Here is a 27,171-nt window from a genome sequence, read left to right on the forward strand (position 1 = left end):
ACGTCGCCTGAGAGATTCGAACTCTCGCGGGGAAACCCCATGTACTTAGCAGGCACACGCCTTAACCACTCGGCCAAAGCGACAATGTTAATTATTCGATCATAAAACTGCTACTAGATTGTGAATTCTTGTCAATTGTTTCAAATCTCCATGCTATGCAATCAAGTCAAATAAAACTGAGTGTTAGTAACTTTGATCTGCACAAAATAATAACCGATAATATGTATAACCCTGTTACATTTTTATTGATATCAGTTAATTATCCAATATTTCAATTTACAAATCTAATGTAAAGTTAAATTTATTTATTAGCACCAGCAAATAAAAGTTGATGCTTTGAAATAATCAAACTAGAGATTATTTGAATGATGTACATGGTCGAATTGTATGTAACTATCAACAATAATCCATGGTTATTTAACTTATTCAAGACAAGGGTTTTTCAAATATTTTCCTTTGATGGATGGTCAAGCATGAAGCATATCATCACTTTGGGTTCGTTAACCCCACTATCTTCCATTTGTTTTTATCAGTAAAATCCTAAATGAAAATACAATGTGAAGTTAAATAAGTAAAAATCACTTAGCTCGAAAAATCTAGATTTCAATCAATAAAAATCTGGTGTTCATCAAAAATATTAGTTTCAATGAAAATAGAATGAAGTGAACATGATCAAAGTATAAAAATTAGATTACATTATGGACATTATGGAAATTGTCAAAGATAGTTTATCGAAGCCGAAAAGAAATTGTTGCTAGTTTTAATATATGGTTACGGTTAGAAGTTAGGGTTAGTTAGGAGTGGACATGGGGATATCTGGTGAATTTTTTAAAAACTCGGGTATCAGGTGAAAAAACCGTTTAATATACAAGGAAAGAAATGTAGTTTTCCAACTGACTTTATATACAAAGTCACTAAGATACAGAACAAAAATGATCAACATATACTGAGGAGGTTGAAGTAAAAATAAAAAGAAATAAAAGTGTGGTAGTTAAGATAGAGGTATGTAGATTTATATGAACTGCTGAATCATTTCTTTCACTTCTTCCATCACTAACCAAGCTTTATGCCCACCAATTACTTCTGCTTTCATTTCTCCATCTACCCATATCTGCAAACAAAATAACACTATCCTCATTTCATTTCATTTAATTCACATTCACCATTACAGCAGGAAGTTGAACAATGTGACGAACAGGATAGTTGAGCTAACGAACCTGTATCGTAGGCATTTTCTGATGAAACATGCAAAATAGGAAACTAAATGTTATTTATGTTTAGGGACAGCAAGACTTAAATAATGGGGTTGGGTAAAAATAAACATGGATTATAAAGAAACTTGTCTCACTGATATATTTCCGCGCTTGACAAGAGTTTGAGGCACGTTGTTCACATCGACGAAGTAAAATTTGAGCCTTACAATTGGAAAAAAACATAGCATGTCAATTATCAAGAAAAAATAAGACATTAAGTTTTTCTTTGGTTTATATAAATAGTAAGGACAATAAGATTCTTAAAAAGTAAACAACAATATAATTAAATTGTAGGATGTTCAGAAATTTATGGCTAAATCCTACTTCATGTCTACATGATAGGATTAGCCAAGCAGATTTCTGCAACACCACATCTCGCACTTAAGCAGACAGCACCTGTATTCTTTACTTATAAGTAGTAAGTACTTTGCTACTTAAAAGAAATAGAAGCTGAAGCTTCCTCACAACACATGATAGAACTCAGATTTGGATATGCTGACATATATTAGGACAGACTGTCCATCAAAAATTGAAGTTCTCAAAGAAGGTTCTACTTTGCTCAAAACCGGATTTAGGGAACCCGGGGAGGGGGTGGAGTCTATACGACGTTTAAAGCTCTTAAATAAGGGCTTGAGATGAGCATAATCGAGAATAAGAGAGCTTTTCCATCCAGCCATTCAGATCCTCAGCAATTTGAGTCCATCAGAAGAAAAGGGGATGAGATGGTTAAAGATGCTATCACAACTCTCCATTGAATGTTCACAGTTTGATGTCCTATCATTGGGTCTCAATTTCCTTTACAATGTAGGAGGTTAGACTTATCTTTTGTTATTAATTATTAAAACCGTAAAACCATAAACATCCATAACATCAACCATATTACAATAATAGTAATTAGCTTTGGGACTAGAACATGCTTTAGAAGCAACTATGAGCATTTAGTGAGCTACCAACTAGTTGTTGTTGCTCGTTTAATGTTGTATATTTTGTTGTATGCGAAGCTGTCTTGTGGTAGAATAGAGGATATTTGGGATCACAATAAGTCTGTAAGACTGATTATCGATGTAAATTATAGAGCCAATTAAGGGTTTTCTTTCCGGAGCTGGCATTTCATGCTTAAAAGAGATAACTCAATGAAGGTGGTAGGAAGATGGCTAAGACCCGTCTGGGGGGAAAGGGACGATCTGAATTCTAGACATGGGAGAGAGCTTGCATATATAATGCTTTTGTACTTATGAAGATCAGGTTTCAAACGAACTAGAAGAATGCCAATAAGATACACTCTTTATCAGACCCCTTATAAAAGGAAATAGTGGCCTTCCTCTTTTTTATGATGGCTAGAGCCTAAAGGTATCAAGTTCTATTCCATGGCCTCCCCTCTTGCATCCTCTTTCATACCACCAAATTTAATAAAACTGCAATTTATCATAAAGCTGGCAGGTAGCCTACCCAATGTTTCCTGGCACATAAAGATGCAGATGCTTGAACCCACAATCATATACTTCCTCCGTTTCCTAAAGATCTTCCCTCTTTTCGTTTAAGTGCGTTTCCAAAAGATCTTTCCTCTTTTACTTTATTTCTTATTTGGAATTTTTTTCCCCTTTTTACCCTCTCATGTCCCTATCATATGATCCACCATTACATTATTAATTTAATTTACTCCTTTTCTCTCTCCTACTTTAACCTCTTTTTATTTGTTTATTCATCTTAACCCCATACTCTCTCCTACTTTATCCACCCCACACCCCACACAAATTAATTCTCATTGGTATCTGTAGTAAAGTAACAAGGAAGATCTTTAGGAAACGGAGGTAGTAAAGCATTACGCTACGAGCTGATATTTGGGGAGATGGTACTTTAGGCAATATCTCTATTTTCTAGCTTGAGAATAAGTTAGGTAGTCTGTTAAGGGAAAACTCTATATATTATGAGGGTGTTTGGTATGAAAACTTTTGATGTAGGAAACGGATTCAAATAAGCGTTTCCATTTCTAATTGTTTGGTATGAGTGTTAAGTAACAAATACCGTTACCGGAGGGAAACATAATCCCCCCGTTTGTTACCCTTATCAAACTAGTGGAAACAAATCACGTTTCCTTCCTCAATCATAAACCTCTCAATTGTTTCTATTCCACTAGGATACCAAACAACTATTAAAGGTAACGGTTATTATTTCCATTTCTCCTCCTTATCAAAATCCTTTCCATTCCGTTTCCATTAATCTTACCAAACACCCCCTATATAGAGCAAATTAGAGAGAGGGAAGGGTGTGGAATGTTGTGAAGTGTTAATTAACTTTTAAGAGTCAATTGGGAAAGAATCAAGTCTCTCTAAAGAGTGAGGTTTGTATTTGATTAGTTGACCCTGAATTAATGAAAAAAGCTACTATCCTAGCTAATATGCTTGCTGTTACTTACATCTGATTCAATCAACAAGATACTGTGCTGTTACAATCAACAAGATGAATTTCATGGGGGAAATATATTTAAAAACATGGAAGGTATAATAGGACTTGGATTGAAATTGTAACAAGGGAAACGGTGGAAGGAGAGTTTACATAGCTTCTTACAAAAAGAGGAAAACTTACCCCGAAAGAAAAACCTCAAGTGAGCATTCTAGTTTTGAATAACACCCTTAGCAGCCCAAAAGAAAATAAAGAAAGTGAAGCATCACTAGGTGTTTTTTCATTTTTCATGTAAACACCCAAGCCTAATTCAGTCAAATGCCAGCTAGTTTAAGTTTCTAGACTTCCCTCTCACTTCATAAAGACACCATCCCTGAAAAATATCTATACCTTGTCTTTTCTCGGAAAAAATGTCAATAGAAAACCAAAAAAACTAGTGTTTATCAAAGAGGGAACTAGGTCTTTTTAGGAAATGGGGAGGTTATTGTTGACAGATGAGACCTATTGTATTCTTCAACCAGAACATTCATGCACTAGTTGCAATGCTGTATTCAATAGGAACATAAGTCCACAGTACTGTGAAATAAACAAGTCTAAATGCCTAATTATTCATGTATGCATTAAGTAAGTCTTGCTTCTGATGCTGTTATGCATGTATTACATGGCTAGGGAAAAGTTGTACTGGTATTACAAAAACCCAATCAAATGAATGTGTAACTCAGATCAGTTTTCAGCCTCAATTCTTGTAAGTTCTATTGACTATCAATCTAGAAATAATAGCAAACAATAATAGAATATCAAATAAGAAAGCAGGAAAGAACACACCAGAACTTTTACGTGGAAACCCAAGAACTGGGAGAAAAACCACGAATATGCACTAGAAATCGATCAATATTCAAGAAAGATTACAAAAACACTCAAGAACTCTCTCTAAAGCTTTTTCTCTCTTAAATATGTGTTTAAAGATGTAGAATACATTAATCGTAATTAGGGCACCTATTTATACCCTCATTAAGAAAAACTGGAAAAATAACGCGTCCTCGATAGGTGCGGGCGCACCATCCCTTGGTGCAGGCGCACCAGCCCTTGGTGCGGGCACACCAGGCCTCAGGTGCGGGCGCTTGAGTCTTCTGCCGTCAGTTTCGTCAGTTCTTCGTAAAACAGTCATAACTTTCTCGTTTCTCACCAGAATTGGACATATGACCTATCGCTGGAAAGCTCTCGAAACAAGCTATCACCTCCAATTTGAATCACCTCAAAATCATTTATAGATTGAATGATATGTCCATTCAAAGTTAGCCTTATGCCTCATATGACGTTTTCCTTCTACGCAACCTCATCTCCACACCCATACACCTCCATGAGCTCCATATGACGCCATATACCCAACAATCTCCCACTTGAAGATAGGTGTAAGTGAAGAAAACTTCATACCTTCATCATCCTCTCATTCATCTCAACTCCTACACACAACTCCCACTGCAAAAGCAATCTCTAGTCGTATCCAAACCATGACATACCTCAAACATCCCATGACAACACATCTCCTCTACACGAAGGAAACTTACATTGAAGTTTGCACCAACTCCAATACAAAAGACATCAAAGTCTACACCGACTTTGATTCTTAATCCTCCAAATCATTGCACCATCACTCCATGAACCTACACACCCTTCTATCCCGGAGGTCGGATCACCTTAGAGACAAGCACAACCAAATGAAGATCCCTTCCTCTACAACTAAGGAAGATAACCACTTCCTCTCCAACCAAAGAAGCACATTGAAGTCTCATCAAACTTCAATAAAACAAATTACCACCTAAGCCAAAGAAGCTTCTCATTGTTCTAAAAGCAAACTCACATTGCTCCCACTCGAACAATACACCCTTTGTTCCACTTAGGATTTCCGGCACAACATGCTTGTGTGCGTCCTTCACCTTGTGCGCTTACCGGTCAATTTGCCACCGGAATACCGCTTCACCACGGTTCTCATCCCTTGGCCCACTATCGATAGTTTTCCGACCAAACGACACTTTACATGAAGTTCTCATCCCAATCTCGGACCCCTTTATTGTGCTCCCATGGTGTAAAGTGTTCCACTCCTTGTCCCACGAGCTATGATCATTGCTCCCTTGACAATCTTCCAAGAACCACCATCAAACATAACCTTGTAACCCGATGTAGCAAGTTGGGCTACCGATATCAAGCTTTTCTTCAACCTTGGATAAACTTGACATTCTTCAACTCCAACAGCCACCATGAGTGAGTTTCACACTCACATCACCTTTCCCCATGACTTCCATGCTTGCCATCCGCAAGTAGACCTTTTCAATTTTCCGATTTGAAATTCCGAAACAACTCCTGCATGGTGAGGAATATGAGAAGAACCGAATCCAAGACCCATGATCCCGAGCACCCAACCAACTCTTCCTGATCATCCATGCTTACCATCAAAGCATCGGAATCGTACTCAGAAATCAAGTTAGTTGATGCATCTTCTTCATCATCACTTTCTTGAACCTTCTTCTTCCCTTTCCCATTCACTTTCTTAGGACAATCTCTCTTTAAATGTCCTTCATTACCACACCCCCAGCAAGTAACACTAGCCCTGCCTTTTGACTTACTCCGATCCCCCTTTGACTCCGATTTTCCCTGAAAGTTCCTCCCTTTTCCCCTCCTCTACCTTTGCACTGTATGCTCCAGATGATTCTCCACTCTCCTTCCTTCAATGCTCTCACTCAAAATCAGATCACGGACAACATCATAAACCAATTTTCTTTACCAGAAGAATTACTAACAGCAGTTACTAACAGTTTCCCATGCAGTAGGTAAGGAGGACAACAAAATTAGGGCTTTCACTTCATCCTCAAAGACAATATTAACCGAAGATAACTGACTTATTAATGAATTAAATTCATTAATATGTTCAGCAGCAGAACTACCATTATTCATCTCTAAATCAAACAAACGACGCATCAGATATACATTATTCATTGCAGAGGGCTTCTCATACATATCTGACAGTGCTTTTATTAATCCTGCCGTTGTTTTGATATCCTTGACATTGAACGCCATAGTCCGAGCCAATGTCAAAGCACCACCGTAGTGCCTGCTATCCAGTACCTTCCACTTAGCCTCCTCAATCTCAGCAGGCTTTTCAGACAAAGGTTGATACAGATTTTTCTGATATAAGATGTCTTCTATTTGCATCTTCCAATATCCAAAATCTGTCCCATCAAACTTCTCAATTCTAATCTTTGAATCCTCCATTGTTAATTATTCTAGATCTAGACAATAAACAACCTAGCTCTTGATACCAATTGTAAGTTCTATTGACTATCAATCTAGAAATAATAGCAAACAATAATAGAATATCAAATAAGAAAGCAGGAAAGAACACACCACAACTTTTACGTGGAAACCCAAGAACTGGGAGAAAAACCACGAATATGCACTAGGAATCGATCAATATTCAAGAAAGATTACAAAAGCACTCAAGAACTCTCTCTAAAGCTTTTTCTCTCTCAAATATGTGTTTAAAGATGAAGAATACATTAATCGTAATTAGGGCACCTATTTATACCCTCATCAAGCAAAACCGGAAAAATAACGCGTCCTCGATAGGTGCGGGCGCACCATCCCTTGGTGCGGGGGCACCAGGCCTCAGGTGCGCCCACCTGAGTCTTCTGCCGTCAGTTTGTTCTTCGTAAAATAGTCATAACTTTCTCGTTTCTCACCGGAATTGGACATATGACCTATCGTTGGAAAGCTCTCGAAACAAGCTATCACCTCCAATTTGAATCACCTCAAAATCATTTATAGATTGAAAGATATGTCCATTCAAAGTTAGCCTTATGCCCATATGACGTTTTCCTTCTACGCAACCTCATCTCCACACCCATACACCTCCATGAGCTCCATATGACGCCATATACCCAACAATTCTCCCATAGTTCCAACAAGTGTTATCACTAGGCTAGATATAATCCTTGTAAAAAAAAAGGTCCAATACTAATCTGGGTAAAAAAAAAGATGACAAAAACACAGATTATATTCAAGTAAGGCTTCAACTTTTAAGCATTTCCAACATTTATAACATGTGCTGGAGAAAACTGTGAGTTTTACAGTGTAAAAAAGAAGCTTTTTGTAAAATCTAATATCTATGGTCATTGGGAAATTGTTGAGGCAAGCTTCGAGCGAAAAGAAAAGGAGGATGCAGATACAGAAACATAATTAGCAAAAATGAAGGCATATGAGAAGGATGTGAACACACTTTCTCACATCACATGTACATTGCTGTTTCAGAAAAAATTTCATCAAAATCGTTAAAGCTTTGACAGCAACGAAGGCGTGAGGCATCCTCTAAGAGGAGTAAGCAAGAGGCAGTTCAATGGGAAGCCTGAATGCATATATAGGAAGAGGTTTGGCCACATTGAGTAGAGTTATAGAGTGAAGTAAATCCCAACAAAATCAGCACCGTAACCCAGCAAGAACATAATTCGTATTGCAAGAATGTCTAAGATCATTTACTTGTACTCTAATCAATATACAAATTATAGTGGCAAAAAGATGTGTTATGGTTGTACAGATCATTTAAAATTCCTGTTCGAACCAGAAATGGTGAGTTTACAAGGAAAAAAGACATTATGGTTGTGGAGACAAAGAAACTACTAAATTTATTTGAGATGTTTCTCTTAGTACCTCACCTCAAAGAAAAAATATCAAGTGCGCCTATTCACTTATCTGTGACTGTGAGCATGGTCTGCAAAGCTTTTGAGTGAGACATCTTTACTGAAAAGACAAACAAAGGCCAAATGGATAAAACCTGGTATAGCACAGAAGATCGGGTCAACTAATCTCTTCCATAAGAGGATCAAACTTTTTCCAGCTCTCTTTGCTACTCAAGATCCAAGTGAAGCTTGGCCAATCGAAAACAACATAGAAACTTTGTGCAACTGAAAATGCATGGAGAGGAAAGGGAAAACTAAAGCTAATACATATTGATGTTTGTCGTCCTCAAAGGACTGCATGTCTCTGAATACAATTACTTAATCTTGTTTTGTCGAGGATTTTACCCGCATGACAATTGCATATTCTCTGGAGAAAGATGTGAAGTTTTTCACATGTTCAAAAAAATCTAAAGCTACAAAATAGGCTAAACGTCTACAAAATTGGAGTATATTTTACCAAAAATCTACAAAATATTGTGCGAGTGAAGGCAATGAGAATCAGTTGATAATTGGCTAAACGTCTCAAGAAAAAAGAAATGGCAGGTGTATAGTAGCTGAGGAATTGCTCAGAGGCAGAAGCTATCTACATCTGCGGTATGCTTTCTCAATAAGCTGTCAGCAAAAGATGCACAGCACAGAAATCCTAACGAAGCTTGGAGTTGATAGAACAAAACCGTCTTGCATCTTTAGAGTGGTTTGCTCTTTTGTTATGGTTAAATTTCTTCTTACGAAGGACCAAGTTGGATGACAAGTAACAAGGTGTCTATCTTAAATAAAGATCACAAATGAGGGGCTATTAAGTTTTCAACATACTCACCACAAGAAATGTTCAATCTTACGTATGCAAGAATGTAAGACAACATGTTTGCAACCTATCATTGATGGCTACCATAATTGGCCTTCTACTATACATTGATCCTTTATGTAGACGAAATTGTATGTGATTATTATTCAACGTGGTTGGGCAAAACAATCACTTACAGGCCTTGGTTTATATAGAGCACGACAAGACACGAGTTGCTTGGGTGTGCACGTGCAACAACATTGCAGGTGCGCACACCCACCAAATAGGGGAAACCACACAAGTGCCCAAACAAAAACAAAATGAACACTTTGATCCAGAAGGACGGCAACACCACCTCCACCAAGTGGATCCTGAATCAAGTAGGCTAAAGCTATCCTAAGATGTATGCAGCCTTACCATTGATGAGCAGACAAGCTGTTTCACTATTTGGCCTATTCAATGTGCATTCTATCTAAAGTACCTTTCTTGTTTGCCTCACTATTTTGCAACCCCTCCTCTCCCAATACATATATCTAAACTTCTCAGCAAATTAGAGAATTCTTACTTGGTATCATATTCGGCCGCTAATTTTTCCAATTTAGGCTTCAGATAAATGCATTTCCTGCACCAATTAGCCATCCTAGCATCCAACAAGAAGTAATATAAGAAGCTAAAGTTAGCAACTGCAACAAACAAAGACTCTGAATAAGTAATGCTTAAGAGTTAAGACTGTGCTTAACTCTCAAATCATCAAATTACTCCACAACCCAGAAACTCAAATTGCACATTTTTAAGTTAATATATACAACCCCATCAATAAAACAAAATTAAAAACAAAAGAAAAACTAATAAGACTTGCTTAAGAGTGTGCTTACCTCTCAAATCATCATATTAGTCCACAACCCAAAATTTCAAATTGCACATTTAAGTGGAATATAATACACAACCCAATCAATTAAATTTTCTTTTTAGAAAAAATAGAACTGGTAAGAAATGCTTAAGTGCTTAACTCTCAAACCATCAAATTACTCCACAACCCAGAATCTCAAATTACACATACAACTTAATATAATACAACCCCATCAATATAAAAAACTCCTAATTCACTGGACACCAAACAAACTGAATAAACTTGCAAGTTAAACAAATTAATTTAAGAAATGGGGAAATGACAAACCAATCAATAATAATGGGTTGAGAATTTTCTTTAGCTTGTTGTAGAATCTGATCCAGATGATCACAATCTTTAATGGGTTCCATTTCAACACTATTGGGTTGGGACAAATCTAGCCATGAAGCATGTGTCTTAATCTCTCCCCTCTTAACTCTTCTGTAACTTCTGCTGCTGTTCATTCTGTCTTCTAATCTAAACCGAGATGGTTTTAGAAGAAACAAACACCACCCATTATTCGATTTTTGCGAAAACTGGTCATTATGGGTTACATTTCGGCAGAAAAATTGAGAATTTGGAGCTAAAACAGACATTTTTGTTTGTGTATTGTTATTGTATCACAAACTTTTTTGAAAGGGGTTTTAAAGGTTTTTATGAATTAGGCAGATTATGATTATGAAATTAGCATAGTTATATGGTTGACTTACTGAGTAGAGCATGTAAAATGCTTCATTGGAATTTGGAGGTTAAGTGATTTTAGTTAAACTGATAAAAGGGGTCGCAAAATGAGGACTTCTAGTTGACACTTGAATATATCAATTGAGATATTTCTGTGGGTTTTTTTTTAAAGTTGGCATTATGCAAAAGAATTAAAAGAAAGAAATGCTTATCCGAAAGGTGAGTTGGAGATTTGGGTTTAGACGATGGGAAGCAAATTGCAATGAAGCACCCATCACATACATTTAGAATTTTTTCCTTGAATAATGCTAAAAAGGGGATTAATTCCCAAAATGTGCCACAAAATTTTTTATTTCCCTGCGTACCGTCCACGTAGGACGGCACGCGAAAAAAAGTTTTTTTTTTGTTTTAACGGAGATAAACCGCTACTCGGAGTAGCGGTTTACTTTAAAGAAAACCGCTACTCCGAGTAGCGGTTCATTCACATAAACCGCTACTCAGAGTAGCGGTTTTAATGAATTAACCGCTACTCTGGGTAGCGGTTTTCTCCCTCGGGTAAACCGCTACTCCGAGTAGCGGTTCATTCATTAAAACCGCTACTCCGAGTAGCGGTTTTGTACCCATTACACCCACACTGCATTGTTTCCACATAACTGGCCAACTGCCAGAAAGCCAAAAAAATTCCAGCAATCCCAAACAAGCATCCAACCTCCAATTCCAGCAATTCCAAACAATTATCCAACCTCCAATTTCAACATTATCCAACCTGCAATTCCAAACAATTATCCAACCTCCAATTTCAACATTATCCAACCTGCAATTCCAGCACCATATTCTATTCAACAACACCAAATATAAGCCACACATTGATCACTCATCACCAAGTTCATACACATTCAAATGTATGTAAAAAAAATTTAGTTACAAGTTAGAGTGAGAAAATAATGTTAACTAACTACATAAACAATAAATGAAACTTCTAAAACCCTCTCTTCTTCTTTTTTGAAGGTGTAGATGAGCTAGGTGTGGTCTCATGAGTCTCTGCAATGGCATCAAGAGAAGGGGGAGTAGTGTCAGAACGTCGTCGATAGGCCCTCTGAGTGACTGGAGGTGAAAGCAAAGCTGACGTGGTAGATATATGGGCAGCAGACGTAGAAGATGTAGAAGTCGATGTATATCCAGCAGAAGTAGGCACGCCCTGCACCGCTGCACGATGTGGCCATGTCCAGCTCGGCCAACAGCATAACACACAGTCCCCTCATAGTCTGCAATGTCTGCGCATACAAGTCACGCACCATATCTGGAGGCAATGACTCAGAAGCCTCTAGTACAGTACCGCACCTATGAGCAATATCAGATAAAGTATGTGCCTGAATAGAAAGAAAAAATACATATTATATAGTTGTATAAAAATAAAAGTGCAACTAAAAATCAGTGAACTTACCAGTACTATATCTGCAGACGCAGGCTGATAATGTGTAGAAGGTGGTCGCCTCGATGGATTCGTCAGGCGTAACCTCGTGATGCGACGAAAACATATCATATACTCGTCAAAGGCATGAGTACGACCACTAAAAGGAGTGCCCTGAACTATGTGTCCCTCGCGCTCATCCCAATGTGCAATGTAAGGTCGATGTCTGAGCGGATAGTTCTTGTTCTTCGACCTCCGATCTATGGCATGAAGGGTTGTGCTCGTATCAGAAGGTGCGGGAATCGTCTGCTCGAATCCAAACTGGCGCATAACTCGACCAGGGAAATGGAACTCTACAATGTCGAAACAGATAAGTGGGGCCATTGTGCGCCATACATGTCGATCAGCTCGACATATAGCAGGTAACAACGCCAGTCTCGCATCAATATATATCTGCCAAGTCATCTACAAAAAATAGAATCTTACAAATATTAGGCAAAAGAAGAGTCTACCAATGTATATAAGTTAGGCAAGTACGAGCCTATGTACCTGCTCGTCCGTCTGATGGTCAAGTGCATCCCTGTAGTAAGGAAGCCCACCTGCTGTGTGGGACCTACTGATGTGTACTCGAAGCCAACTGAAAAGAAATATACGTCATTATCCATGAGAAAAATGAAACTAAAGAATGTCAACAAATGTGAGACATTGAATATTACCTGACAGCTAAGGGGTCAATCCCCGGAACATGCTGGGAGCCTAAAATAGGAACGGCCTCGTCAAACTGTGGAGGTGGGTCCCGCACCCTCGAAATCCGAGGTCTGCCAATGTGTATGTGCTCCCATGCCCAAATCTGTAACAACAACACAGGGCCACCTAACTCCCTCGCACCCCTATGTGATGCTCGACATAGCTGCCGATACAGGTATGCAAGGGTCGCACTACCCCAACTATATGTCCCTGCTACGTCGAGATCAGCTAAAAGCGGGAGATAAAGAACCTGGACTGCATCTCCACTCTTGTCGGCAAAAAGAATGGACCCCATCAATGCAAGAATGTAAGCCCGGGCAAATCGCTGTACAGTCACCTCATCAGCATCATTCGGCAACAAGAAAAAATGTTGCCGAAGCCATGTCAATCTCAAAGACGAACCCTGGAGAACTTTGGGCTCGTTCTCCGGTGTGTTGGGCCAAATCCCTAACAACTCGAAAACTAATGCAGCCCAGTTACCCTCGCCTCGACCAGTAACAGGTGCCCCGTGCACTCTAAGTCCAAGGATAACAGCGACATCCTCCAAAGTAATCGTCGCCTCCCCAACAGTCAAATGAAATGTATGGGTCTCCTGCCCCCAACAGTTGAATGAAGGATCAGTCCTAATGAAATCCTCGATAAGATCAGCAACGAAATCTGATGAAATGAGAGGATGGTCTCCACATGTTATGTCTCCTAAACAATTGCTTGCATGTGGACCAACATATCGTACAATTTGAATGAGAACGACTTAGTCATGATTGCACGCAACCTCCATGGACAGTGACACACTTCCTTTCTAGCACATTCAATGACATACTTTGTGGGCTCTGACTCTAACACCCGAAACATCTGGTTTCTAGAGATCGACCATGCTTTCACAAAATTCTTTAATTGCTGCAATGAGGCGAACTCTTGTCCTATCTCAAATTCAGAAGCCACAGTTAATGAACCAGTGACATTCCAAGTCATCCATGAATCTATTAACCTTTGATCAACTTCGTCAACTCTAAGCCAATCTTGTGAAGGAACACCAGCCTTTATTGCTTGTCAGCTAATTCTCTTGCATCATCATCCTCATCCCTATCAGAATCCACATGCTCCTCCTCGTTTCCCAAAAAATCAACATCATTTTGATGTAGAGTGTCCAGATGGAATGTGGATGGTATGTGGGGAGACGAAGCAGGAGAAATAAACTCATTCATGTGCTGATTTACATAATGTGGGTCTGACAACATGCTAGTAAATGATTCAAATTGCATATTAGGAGCTGATGTCGGTACCTCCATGCTATCCCTAAAGTCCATTGAAGGTACATAACCCACATTACTTTGCACATTTATCTCTTTGGGAACTTGTTCAATGTACACCTCCATTGCCATGGCTGACGTTTGTGTCACTGAAAGCCACATAGCACTCAGTGACTCGTCATCCTCTAGTGCAATTGGCACATATTTTCCCGGCATCGGATATCTCATAAACAATTTCAGTTCCACATACATACGATCACATCCAACAACGTCATATACCCTATTCAGAATCTCTTGAAACATCATACCGGAATTGATGAACAAAAACTTTTTCCTTCCACCTCTATACACAATATCAACATCATTTTGAGATAATTCACCATTCCAATAAAGGTATAGAGGATATTTAGGTTGTTCCATATTCTACATACAAAAACATAATGTTTAATTAAGTTATTCTTATTCTACATATTCAAACAATATCAACACTATTTTTCACCTATACTAGTAGTATTTACAACATAAACACAACAATTCATGCAAAATCAACCATCACAAAATGCTCAAATTCATTTTTAACCAACCAACAACTAAATTATACTAATCAAACAACTAAACAATATCTAATAACCTTTGAATTATACTAATCACCTTCAATTATACTAACCTTCCAATTGATACAAAATCAACCATCACAATATCCTAAATTTTTAATCATCAACAACTAAATTATACTAATCAAACTAAACAATTTCCATCTAACAAATATGGCATGCTACATAAATTAAATTAAAAAAAAAAAACAAAAAAAAAACACAAAATAACTCACAAAGATCGCTGTGGTCGGAAGAGAGAGAGGGAGAAGTGACGGATCGTTGAGGTGCCGCTGTCGTCGGAAGAGAGAGAGCAAGAAGTGACGGACTCCGGTCGCCGGCGGTGATGATCGTGCGGCAGCGTCGTCGGAAGAGAGAGAGAGGGAGAAGTGATTGTGAGAGAAAAAAAATTTCGAGCACCTGTAAATTGGGAAATTGGGGGATTTAGGTCTGAATTGGGGATTTTTATAAACCGCTACTCAGAGTAGCGGTTTACAACGCGTCCAAAATCTTGTAAACCGCTACCCAGAGTAGCGGTTCATTAAAGAAAACCGCTACTCCGAGTAGCGGTTGATTTTAAATATAACCGCTACTCTGAGTAGCGGTTTTTATGCATTAACCGCTACTCAGAGTAGCGGTTTTACTGCAGTTTTAAAAAACAAAAAATTTCGCGTGCCGTCCTACGTGGACGGTACGCAGGGAAATAAAATTTTTTGTCACACATTTTGGGAATTAATCCCCTTTTTAGCATTATTCAAGGAAAAAATTCATAAGTTGCTTTTTTATATTTATTTTTTTTATTTAGGAAAAACTGATAATAGAATTCTCAATTTTGGGTGATAATTTTTAAAAGATTTGAACTATTGATTAACCTGTGTATGTCCCAATTTTGAGGGATCTTAACTATTAGCGAGTCTTAGTGACTTGAAACTGGCTTAATAGGTCATAACTTGTAAAACTAGGGTAACACTAGAAGGGTTAATTGAGGGAGGAAAGTAGGAACTAGGTGAGATTTTTAAAAAAAAAAATCGTCAGTTTTAAGTCACCTAGGCCCGCTAAAAGTTAAGACCCCCTAAAGTTGAGACCTACACGGGTTAAGCAATAGTTCAAACCTTTTAAAAATTATCGCCCAAAGTTCAGACTTATATTGTCAACTTTTCCTTTTATTTATATTAGTTGTTCGGTCGTGTGCGATTTATATTGAAAAATATGCATGGTGAATATAACCTTATGGAGTTTATAATTTGGTTAATTATATGGGGATATGGTCTATGAATGTAATCCTTGTATCTCTAAATCACTAGAGGAAAAAACTGGAAGGGTTGCGCTTTAAGGCTGCGTTTTTTTATAAAAACGCGGCCCTTAAGTATGAAGGATTGCGGTTAACCAGAAAACGCAGCCTTTTGATACGAAGGGATGCAGTTTTAAGGCCATCTGCAACCCTTTATGTGAAGGGATGCGGTTTCCCAATTAACCGCAGCCCTTTTGAAATAAAGGGTTGCGATTTTTTTCACGCTCGTTGCCCTTCAATAACGTGAATGGTTAAATGCAGCCCTTTCTTGACTAAAAAATATGCGCATAACTTTTACTAAAAATTACACGAATTTCCCTCGCTCACTCACTCACTTACTCCCTCTCACTCCTCACTCACTCACTCACTCTTCACTCTCTCCTCTCCTCTTCACCATCGTAGCCCTAACTCAACCACCGACGACGCACACCTTACTCCCTCTCACTCACTCTCCTCACTTTCTCCCTTTCACTCCTCACTCATCTTACGCCACTGATATGTCTATTTTATATAGAGTTTTTACTCCCGTCCCTCATGATTTATTGGTCTTAATTGCGCTCTTTGGAGCCATTTTCAGTACTAATGTGCTTCTTGTAGTGTGTTTGAACTCTCAGATTGATTATTGTAGGAATTAGCATGTTTTAGTGCGTTTCCTATTCTTTTATACCACTACAAGAGACGATGTATTTTTGGGAGCACGATCACTTTGCATGAGTTGGATTCTATGGTTCAAGAGCTTTCCAAGGAGTGGTCATTTGCTTAATTCCGACAAATAACGCAGAAGTTATGATATTTTGAAGATCGATTTTGGGCTTCAAAAGCTGATGACGGCCCGACCGGGCGACAACGGCCCAGGTTAGTTGGGCGACTTGACTTAGCCAAATTCAGAGACTTGAAAAAAGCCATAGAATTTTACTTGCGGGCCCGACCGGGCGAAATTCTCCCGGGTTGGTCGGGCGAGACGAGAACAAGTGAAATTGAAGAAGCTGGAATCTGCCCGGTCGGGCGCGACGAAGCAATTCAATACCTGATGACCGTCCGGTCGGGCGCAAACTTTTAAGGCATTGTTTGGGCGCGTGTTGCGCCAGTTTTTGATGGATATATAAATACTTATCTTTTCATAATTAAAAGACGACGTTTTATGATTAGAGTGTCGACTTTTAGTTTCTAAGCACTTTTTATTTACCTAAGAACTCTAGTATTACTTTTTCATGTTTATTCATTAAACTTTTAATCGAAGTGTGGATTTCACAAGATTGTTTTCTACAATTGGTATTCTTTTGCTTCCCTTATTATTCTTGTTTAGTTCTTAATTGTTTATTCATCATGTTTATTTAGTTCACCATGAGTATGTTTGTTTCAAATATGATTGAGTAGTCTATTACTAGGGTGTAGGAGATCCATGATCAATTATGAAGGGATGTTTATAAAGTATTGATACTTGATGATGTTTGTTGATTCCTATTGAATGTATTATCTCTATTCAATCTAATTTGGCCAGATTTGATTGTTGTAGTATTGCAATATTAGGTTATGCGCCGAGAGGTATAAACTTGGTATTAAGGCTAGTTTCAATAGGTAGATTTGGTATTAATAAATTGCGAGAGCCTGTTAATATCATTCTATGGTTGATTTCGATTCGAGAGAACAAATCAACCTGTTTAGCTGCATTATTAATTATTGATTGTTGTGTTTCATCTTGGATTATTGTTCGTTGGTGAGCCCATACCCTAGGCTCTTTATTATTGATATTCTTTATTTAGTTATTGTCCAGTTTAGCGTAATAACCAACAACACTCGTTCCCTATAATCTACATTTGATCGATAATTAGGAAAAGAACATTGTTTTTCCCCGTGGATTCGACCCTACTTCCCTGACTACTATTTGTTAGAGGACTTTAGGATTACTTTTGATTTGGCGATATGACTTTAGCCTGTCAAAATTTGGCGCCGTTGCCGGGGACTAACGATATTGTTCCATTTTTCTTTAATTGTTTTAGAGTCTAGATTATATATTCTCGTCTGAGAGAACACTCGTTCTTTGGGACACAATCTCTTAATTGTTTATTTCTTTAGTTCGCCTATGCGCAGGAGCTTAAGTTCGGGTGGTCTTTCATTTGATCCTGAAATTGAAAGATCCTTTCATAGACAAAAGAACTTCTTCAGACAATTGCGAGATAATTCAGGGGGGGATAGACCCTTGGATTCTGCATCTGATTCTGACTCTGATTCTAGACGTTCTGTTCCTACTATTCCCGGAGAATCAGAAATGGCTCGGAGACTTACTAACTTTTCCGAGCCCTCCTTGGCTGAGCTTCCCCAGAGCAATCAAATGCCCGAAATTGAAGCTGTCAATTTTGAGATCAAACATACATTGCTAAATATGATCGAAAGGAAACAATTTGGTGGTGGACCTAATGAAGACCCTAATCTACATTATCAGGATTTCTGTCAATATTGATCTACTATTAAGCAGCAGGGAGTAATACAAGATCAAAATCGGGAGATCCTTTTTCCATTTTCACTTCTGGACAACGCAAAGATGTGGTACAACAGGATTAATCGCACCGCTCTTGGGATTACATATTGGAATACCTTGGCTTTAGCTTTCTACAGGAAGTACTACCCTCTTGAAAAGACTGATAGGTTGCGTAGTCAGATCACGAATTTCACCCAAGGTAACGACGAATCCTTACATGAGGCTTGGGAAAGATTCAAGGACCTCCAGAGGGAATGTCCCCATCATGGTCTACAAAAATGGTTCTTAGTTCAGGGATTTTACAATGATTTGGGGAACAACTCAAGGCTTATTCTTGACTCTGCAGCAAACAGGATATTCATGAAGTTAGAAATTGATGCTGCACATGACTTAATCGAGGAAATGTATGGCTATTTATAACTCTCAATATGGCAACCCTCGAGGACTAGCTAACAAGGGCGGCAAGCATGAGATTGATTCTATTTCCCTATTGGCTGCACAGATGAATGTTATTAATAATAAGCTCGACAATATCCAACTCACCTCTTCCGCGACTGTTGCTGCTTTAGGTACTACGTCTGAGATCTTCTGTGATAATTGTGGTATAGTTGGACATTGGTCACAAGAGTGTCGGAGTTCGCTCGAACAAGTTAATGCCTTCCAGTCATTTTGGCCGAATAACCCATATTCCAACACATACAATTCGGGATTAAGAAATCATCCTAATTTGTCATACAAGAGTACTAATTTTCTAAATCCTCCTGCACCACAACCACAGGCACAACCATTGAACCAGAGATACTACCAACAACCTTCTCACCAACCCCCTGGTTTCTCTAGACCACCTTTCAATCCATCTCCATAAGCACCTCCTGTCGATCCCATGATGGTAGAGATGAGGAATATGATGCCGCAAATGCAAAAAGACAGACAAAATGACAAAGCACAGATTGAGTCCATTCTAGCTCATAACAAGATGTTGGAGAACCAGATAGCACAGTTGGCTACTTCGAACTCTACTCGACAGCAAGGTGCTCTACCAGCACAATCTATCTAGCCAACAAATTCGGCAAACATCACTCTCCGCAGTGGTTCTCATTATAATGGACCACCCATGTTTACTGATGATACTGTGAGTGTTAGCGATGGGTAAGGGGTCCAAGATGAACCAGAAACTGACAAGGAGAACTCTAAGCAAGTGACTGAACATAGAGAAACAAATGAGGCCAAACAGCATGCTATTAAGGTTCGTCCTATCAAACTTCCTTTTCCAAATCGTCAACTTAAGAGTAAGCTAGACCAACAATTTGGTAAGTTTTTGGAAGTCGTCAAAAATCTTCAGGTAACCGTTCCTTTTACAGAACTAATTACTCAAGTGCTTGCTTATGCAAAATTCATGAAAGATATCTTGACTAGGAAAAGGGCTTTTAAAGAGGTGGAGACTGTTGCATTTACTGAAGAATGCAGTGCCTTTTTACAAAATAAGTCTCCACCAAAATTAAAAGATCCTGGTAGTTTCTCTATTCCCTGTCACATTGGTAGACTATTCATTGATAAAGCATTGTGTGATTTTGGTACTAGTGTGAGTGTTATGCCAATATCTGTTTCATCGATATTAAACATGGGAAGTTTAAAAGTCACTAACATTACTCTGCAAATGGCTGACAGATCTGTTAAATACTCCCTCGGTATTCTAGAAGATGTGCTTGTTAGGATAGGAAAATTTTTTATTCCCGTTGATTTTGTTGTGCTTGACATGGAGGAAGACACACAAATTTCGATTATATTGGGTAAGCCCTTCCTCCATACTGAATGTGCGGTAATTGATGTGAAAAATGGTAAACTTACACTATCGGTAGGAGATGATGCATTCACTTTTAATCTGAGCACCGATTTGAAAAGTCCAACGCTAGAGGAAAAATGTTATAATATTGATGTGGTTGATGTAATTTGTCATGATAACATGCCCCAAGCTCTCTTTGGAGATCCCTTGGAGGTGGTTCTTTGTCTTGATTTTTTCTCAGGTGAAGGTAGTACTTGGAGTAATGAGATCGCTGCTATTAAGGAGCCTCTGGCAAGTGAAGAGGTTGACCTTAGTGAATGCCACAAGTTAAAGAGGTTAGTTCACTATGCGTGCAATGCTGAGGTAAAGAAACCCGAACTTAAACCTATCCCCTCTCATTTGAAGTATGTGTTTTTAGATGAACATGAGTTAAATCCTATAATCGTCAGTGCTGCACTTGATAACAGCCAACTCTCCCAACTTTTGACTGTTTTGAAAACTCATAAGAAGGCTATTGGATACAGTGTTGATGACTTGAAGGGTACAAGCCCCGATTTTTGTATGCACAGGATACACCTCGAGGATGATCATAAGCCTTGCATTCAACCACAAAGGAGACTGAATCCAAACATGCAAGAAGTGGTTAAGAAAGAAGTGATGAAACTATTAGATGCAGGTATTATCTATCCTATTGCTGATTCTAAGTGGGTAAGTCTTGTACAAGTAGTACCTGAAAAGGGTGGTATGACTGTTGTAAAAATCAAAAAAATGAGTTAATTCCCACTCGAACCGTGACTGGATGACGTATGTGTATAGACTATAGAAGACTCAATATGGCCACTAAAAAGGACCAATTCCCTCTACCTTTTATTGACCAAATGCTTGAACGGTTAGCGTGTCACAAATATTTCTGTTACTTGGATGGGTATTCTGGGTTTTTCCAAATTCCCATTCATCCTGATGATCAAGAAAAGACAACCTTTACTTGTCCTTATGGCACTTTTACATATCGTAGAATGCCCTTTGGTTTGTGTAATGCCCCTGCTACCTTTCAACGTTGCATGATGAGTATCTTTTCTGAGTTCATAGAGTCTATTATGGAAGTCTTTATGGATGATTTTAGTGTGTATGGCTCTACGTTTGATACATGCTTAGTTAATCTCACCAAAGTCATGAAAAGATGTGAAGAATGTAATATGGTTTTAAATTGGGAAAAATGTCATTTTATGGTGACTGAAGGCATTGTTTTAGGCCATATTGTTTCTAATAAAGGCATCCTAGTGGATCGCGCTAACGTCCAAGTGATTGAGCAATTACCCCCACCTAATAATGTTAAAGGAGTCTGCAATTTCCTTGGTCATGCGGGGTTTTATCGCCGTTTCATTAAGGATTTTTCAAAAATTGCTAAACCACTAACAGAGCTCCTTCTTAAAGATGCTCCATTTGATTTTACTGATGAGTGTCTTGAGTCATTTGACAGGATCAAGAAAGCTTTGATAACTACACCTATTATTCGTTCCCCTGATTGGGAACTCCCTTTCGAGATCATGTGTGATGCAAGTGATTATGCAGTTGGGGCCGTACTCGGTCAACGCCAGGATAAGGTCTTACATGCTATCTATTATGCCAGCAAGACGTTGGATGAGACACAAGTTAACTATGCTACCACAGAAGGAACTTTTGGCTATTGTTTATGCTTTGGAGAAATTCAGATCTTATCTGATTGGCTCTAAAGTCATTATATATACTGATCACGCAGCCCTGAAGTACCTTCTCTCTAAGAAGGAAGCCAAGCCTAGGCTCATTCGCTGGATTCTCTTACTCCAAGAGTTCGACATCGAAATTCGTGATAAGAAAGGAGCAGAGAACGTGGTTGCAGACCATTTGTCCAGGATTCGGCATGAAGATGCTATTAACTCCACTGCAATAGATGATTCTTTTCTTGATGATCATTTGTATGCAGTCACCTCACAGATCCCTTGGTTTGCAGACTATGCCAATTACCTGGTAGACGGTATCCTACCCCCTGATTTGTCCTACCAACAGAAGAAAAGGTTCCTCCACGATGTTAAATTCTACTTTTGGGATGATCCCTTCTTATTTCGTGAATGTTCAGATGATCTTTTTCGCAAATGTGTTCCCGAGTGGGAGGTCACTGGAATTCTGAACCGCTGTCACAACTCGCCTTATGGAGGTCATCATGGTCCTTCACGCACTGTAGCCAAGCTCCATGAGTCGGGTTTCTTTTGGCCTACAATGTTCAAGGATGCTCAATCTTTTATCATATCATGTGACACTTGCCAGAGGATCGGCAACATTTCGAGACGACATGAGATGCCTCAAACAGGTATTCTTGAATATAAAATTTTTGATGTTTGGGGTATTGACTTTATGGGACCGTTCCCCTCTTCCAATGGGAATTGTTACATCTTGGTTGCGGTCAATTATGTCTCTAAGTGGGTAAAAGTCGTGGCATCCCCTACCAATGACTCTAAGGTAGTCATAGCTTCATTCAAGAAAATCATATTCCCAAGGTTTGGGGTCCCACGAGCTGTAATTAGTGATGGAGGATCTCATTTTCATGAACGACATTTGGATACTCTTTTGAAGAAATATGGAGTTTACTATCGTACTGGATTGGCATATCACCCTCAAACAAGTGGGCAAGTAGAGGTTTCCAATCGCGAAGTTAAGTCCATTCTTGAGAAGGTGGTTGCAAGGTATAGGAAGGATTGGAGTACGAAGCTGGATGACACACTTTGGGCTTACAGAACTGCCTTCAAAACACCGATTGGTACTTCCTCCTGTAGACTTGTGTATGGAAAAGCATGTCACCTACCCGTTGAATTAGAATATAAGGCTTTATGGGCCATCAAAGAGCTTAATATGGATCAAAAGCTTGCAGGGGAGAAACGGCTTCTACAACTCAATGAGCTTGATGAATTTCGATTGTTGGCTTATGATCGCACGCGAGTATATAAGGAGAAAACGAAAAGATGGAATGACAAAAAGATCCTACCAAGAGAGTTCCCTTTGGGCGACCTGGTTTTATTGTACAATTCTAGGCTCAAACTTTTTCCTGGTAAGTTGAAGTCTAGATGGTCCGGCCCCTTCACGGTTACTAGAGTGAACAAATTTGGATCTATAGAGATTATGAATGAGAAAGGTGAAGTGTTCAAAGTTAACGGTCAACGCCTGAAGTTGTACCACGAAGGAGCTCCTGTGGGTCTAGTCGAGGTTCTCTACCTCTCCACACCATCATCACTTGATGAATGAGGGAGGTAAACAGTCGTGCGGGATCTTTATAAACCAGCGTTGTTCGGGAGGCAAATCGAATCTTCCTTTTAGTGTAGTTTATATCTTCTATTTATTTTTGTATTATTAATGTTATATTTAGTTTAGAAAATGCTTTCCTAGTTCTACCTAAATTAGGTTTTATATGATGTATTATAGATATCCCCTCTGGGTTAATAATAATGAGAGGCTTTTCCCTTCAATCTATTTTAACATGTCAAGGTATAATCAGATTTCCTTCTCCCTTTTCAATTAATGCAATTCAACTTATTTGGTGGTGGGCATTTTGGTAAAATATCTGGTAATTCATTGGGTTTAGAATGACTATTATGGGTTTTATTTTAATTTATAATTTCGTAAATGAATTCAGTTCTAATTATATTAGCAAAATCAGTTGAGATAAGAGTTTGTTAAACTCAAAGTTTGTATCTTTTATCTTTATTTAATGGATTGAAACTTATAATATTAATTAATTTTCTTAAATAAGTTACAAAATCTGATTTCTTATAAATCATGTTGTTTGATCATATTCTCTATAAATTAGATTTGGAGCTAATTAGCTATAATGGGAGATTGATTTTGTGAGTTGGATTAGTGAAATGATTGATATAAAATGATTTGCAGTAGTTCATAAGAGGGTATTTGGTTGAGAAAAAAAGGTATGATGTATGGGTTTAGAATGACTAAAACCTATGCCTAGTGTTTGTTTGTAAAATTTTACATTTCTAAACCCAAGGGGGAGGTGGGTATGACTCATACCAAACCTTCATGTATAAATTTAAAAGGAAAAAATTCATTTCAAGATAAATCCAAACACATGGAACCAAGTATCAAGTTCCAACCCCATACCACCTCAGTTTCATTCCTTATTCCAAACCTATACCACTTCGTGAACCAAACATCCCCTAAAAGAGTTTAAAAGGTATAGGCAAGGCAATTCATATATCTGAATTATAGTTGGGATGAATGTTAATTGTTGTTATTATTGTTTTGAGGTGATTATTGGAGGTTGATCATGAATTTGGAGATATTGGACTCTTGAAGTTTATTATGGAACCGAGTGTTATTTTGGAGAATAAAAGAAGGTATACACATGCCTTTTCACTTAATATATGGATTTCATGGGTTGAGTTCGATATGTTTTTATATCTTATAAACATAAATTGTTTTAACAACAGGATTTTCGATTTGTAAATCTATGGAGTTCGAATTCGATATTTATTTGATGAACTCGATTTTGCTTTAAACTATAGTTGTATTCGAAAGATTTGGAGTAAATAAAGGGATTTTGATTAAATGATGTTTGACTTATGATTTTGGTATACGACAATAGACAAATGATTAGCTACATAAGTTTTTGTGAAACTATTGGGTCAGACCGTCTGACCCAATGTGTTTGGTCGGACGGGCTGAGCCCAAAACATTTACAGAAGAAATTAGATATTTTACGCTCCACATCCGCCAACTCCTTCATCAACCTGTCAATCTCATTCTGTTTCTCCTTCAATTTGTCCTCTTTTTTACGCCTTGCCTCCCCTAATTCCTCTTTCAATCTGTCAACCTCCAGCTTGTTTTTCATCCAACTCCTCGTTGGATTTGACCCACTGATCTTCATATTCATAGTCAAGAATTTCCATTTTCATGACTACAACCATATTCAAGAATTTCCATTTGACCCAACTCCTCGTTCGATTTGACCCACCGATCTTCATATTCATATTCAAGAATTTCCATTTTCATGACTACAACCATGCTTTTGTTCCATTGACCCACCTCTTCAAAAGAAACTCACATTCAAACTCAGTGCTCATGGCCGCAAGTGGGACGATCCTTACCATTGGATGTCTAACATCAACGACCCAGATTTCATCTCTTATCTTCATCGAGAAAACTATATACTTTCATTTAGAGGTAAGTTACTTTCATTTAGACCTAAGTTACTTTCATTTAGATCTAAGTTAGTTTCATTTAGACCTACTTACTGTTGGGCCCGAAAAATTTCATATTAGCAAAGAAGGAATTAAGTATCAGTTAGCAAGAATCATGGGATTGGCATTGACTTTGGGTATAACTGTTGGAGGAAAATAAGGAGGAAGTTAGAGATAATCAAGGCACTACCTATCTTCAAGGGAGTTTGGAAGCATCTTTGAAGGATATCCCACCTATATATATATGTAGTTCAATGTAACCCTAGTTTTTCTCTTCTACTTCTCTCTCCACGCACACTTCATATTCTTTATTCTCTACTCTAATATTTTCCATAGTGGCACAAGAAAGCTTGATATTGTATTCTACCCTTGTATTGACGCCGTCGGCATATTAGTGGATTGGTGATCAAGAGCATCACCCGCGGTTTTTCCCAACATTTGGGTTTTCCGCTCAACAATTCATTTGTCTTTTTATTATTTTATTTCCTTTACATATTTAATTTATCCGTTAATGTTGATTGCCATAGTGTAAAGATCTCGTTGTTGGTTCCCTTTTCCTTTTGCGTACTTGGTACAAAATTGGCATAAACAATTTGGCGCCCACCGTGGGGCCACAGCAAGATCTCTATACATCCTTTGGCAATCACGTTTTTTCGTTTCATCTTATCTACGTAAGTTTTCCGTACTTTTCCATCCTTTCGTGTTTTCAATGACAGGACAATGGGTCACCACCCAAGAGGTCATTGATGAGCTCAACCGCGTCAAGGCGGAGATGGCGATATTGAAAGAAAGTTATGTCGCGTCCTGTATGGAGAATCAAAGCCTGAAATCTGCTCAAAAGTCCAAAGGCTCTAAGCGCCGCAACATAGACGACGCCGTCATCGGGCATGACGCCGTCATCGGGCGTGACGCCGACATCGAGCAGCGTCTTCAGCGACTAGAAGACATGATCGCCAAAATCCCCGGCGTCCCTCGTCCTATGGAGAAAGCGACGCCAGGCAGCTATGCAGACTCACCTTTTGCTGATTTTATTGCCATGGTCGAGGTTCCAAAGCGGTTCTCCGTCCCAACCATGAAGATGTACGACGGCACTACAGATCCAAATGACCACGTCGCCCAATACAAACAACGGATGATGACCATCTCAATTCCTCGTAGCATGCGCGAGGCATGCATGTGTAAAGGATTCGGATCGACGTTGACTGGACCAGCCCTGCAGTGGTTCATCCACCTTGGCAACGGCGCTATCTCTTCCTTTGCTCAATTGATTAATATTTTTAATTTACAGTTTGCTAGTAGTCGTAAGATGGAAAAACAGGCTAGTGACTTACATAGAATCGTGCAAAAATCTGATGAATCCTTGAAAGAGTTTGTTCACAGGTTTAACAGGGAAAAGGTGTCAATTCCAAATTGCGACGTTAAGACGGCGATTGAAGCTTTCCGACGGGGCTGGATGAAGACTCAGATTTGTACAAAGAGCTTACTAAGTATCCATGTCCAACGTTCGAGGATGCTCAAGCCAAAGCCTCGGCCCAGATCCGATTGGAGGAAGACATGCAGTCAAGAATGGAATTCTATGACGTCGACAGCAGGAAGTCGACGCCAAAGAAGAAAGTTTGTGGCGTCCAAAGCCTTATGATCGTCCACAACAAGTT

At 38.7% G+C, this 27,171-nt stretch overlaps 3 protein-coding genes and 2 non-coding genes across 7 annotated transcripts; all 5 read right to left on the reverse strand.

Annotated features, from left to right (window-relative positions):
* Position 1: 1 nt before the first annotated feature.
* TRNAS-GCU (transfer RNA serine (anticodon GCU)) lies at positions 2–83 on the reverse strand. Its single transcript has one exon. It is a non-coding gene; the product is annotated as a tRNA-Ser (tRNA).
* A 783-nt stretch (positions 84–866) lies between these two features.
* LOC104889176 (thioredoxin-like 3-1, chloroplastic) lies at positions 867–10,988 on the reverse strand. 3 transcript variants are annotated; one of them, XM_048641562.2, is made up of 6 exons: positions 10,770–10,983; positions 10,348–10,536; positions 9,736–9,810; positions 1,349–1,415; positions 1,218–1,235; positions 867–1,111 (listed from the first exon to the last, which is right to left on the reverse strand). In XM_048641562.2, the coding sequence occupies exons 1-6, from the start codon at positions 10,793–10,795 to the stop codon at positions 1,013–1,015; spliced, it is 474 nt and encodes a 157-aa protein (XP_048497519.1). In that variant the 5' UTR covers positions 10,796–10,983; the 3' UTR covers positions 867–1,012. The 3 variants fall into 3 exon arrangements, with proteins under 3 accessions (XP_048497519.1, XP_010672634.2, XP_048497518.1); XM_010674332.4 differs by having other exon boundaries at positions 10,348–10,981; XM_048641561.2 differs by lacking the exon at positions 9,736–9,810 and having other exon boundaries at positions 10,348–10,988.
* A 1,623-nt stretch (positions 10,989–12,611) lies between these two features.
* LOC125495728 (serine/threonine-protein phosphatase 7 long form homolog) lies at positions 12,612–13,870 on the reverse strand. Its single transcript, XM_057393399.1, has 3 exons — positions 13,719–13,870; positions 12,868–13,605; positions 12,612–12,788 (listed from the first exon to the last, which is right to left on the reverse strand). Exons 1-3 carry the CDS (start codon positions 13,868–13,870, stop codon positions 12,677–12,679), a joined length of 1,002 nt encoding a protein of 333 aa, XP_057249382.1. The 3' UTR covers positions 12,612–12,676.
* Positions 13,871–13,938: 68 nt separating this feature from the next.
* LOC130590829 (uncharacterized) lies at positions 13,939–15,220 on the reverse strand. The gene is made up of 2 exons (XM_057393400.1): positions 14,978–15,220; positions 13,939–14,571 (listed from the first exon to the last, which is right to left on the reverse strand). The coding sequence occupies exon 2, from the start codon at positions 14,566–14,568 to the stop codon at positions 13,939–13,941; it is 630 nt and encodes a 209-aa protein (XP_057249383.1). The 5' UTR covers positions 14,569–14,571; positions 14,978–15,220.
* Positions 15,221–18,676: 3,456 nt separating this feature from the next.
* LOC125496166 (small nucleolar RNA R71) lies at positions 18,677–18,783 on the reverse strand. The gene has a single exon (XR_007272868.1). It is a non-coding gene; the product is annotated as a small nucleolar RNA R71 (small nucleolar RNA).
* Positions 18,784–27,171: the final 8,388 nt, after the last annotated feature.

Source organism: Beta vulgaris, chromosome 3 (assembly GCF_026745355.1).
Source record: "Beta vulgaris subsp. vulgaris cultivar EL10 chromosome 3, EL10.2, whole genome shotgun sequence".
NCBI lineage: Eukaryota > Viridiplantae > Streptophyta > Magnoliopsida > Caryophyllales > Amaranthaceae > Beta > Beta vulgaris.

Excerpts from the sequence above, each read along its gene's own strand:
- LOC104889176 (XM_010674332.4), bottom strand. The coding sequence starts at position 10,655 with ATGTCTGTTTTAGCTCCAAATTCTCAATTTTTCTGCCGAAATGTAACC. Across the intron at positions 9,811-10,347 it reads CAACCCATTATTATTGATTG|GATGGCTAATTGGTGCAGGA; the intron begins GTTTGTCATTTC and ends GTTGGATGCTAG. Across the intron at positions 1,416-9,735 it reads GCGGCCGAATATGATACCAA|GCTCAAATTTTACTTCGTCG; the intron begins GTAAGAATTCTC and ends TCCAATTGTAAG.
- LOC125495728 (XM_057393399.1), bottom strand. The coding sequence starts at position 13,870 with ATGACTTGGAATGTCACTGGTTCATTAACTGTGGCTTCTGAATTTGAG. Across the intron at positions 13,606-13,718 it reads TTAGAGTCAGAGCCCACAAA|CAATTGTTTAGGAGACATAA; the intron begins GTATGTCATTGA and ends TCCACATGCAAG. Across the intron at positions 12,789-12,867 it reads ATTGACCCCTTAGCTGTCAG|TTGGCTTCGAGTACACATCA; the intron begins GTAATATTCAAT and ends ATTTCTTTTCAG.
- LOC130590829 (XM_057393400.1), bottom strand. The coding sequence starts at position 14,568 with ATGGAACAACCTAAATATCCTCTATACCTTTATTGGAATGGTGAATTA.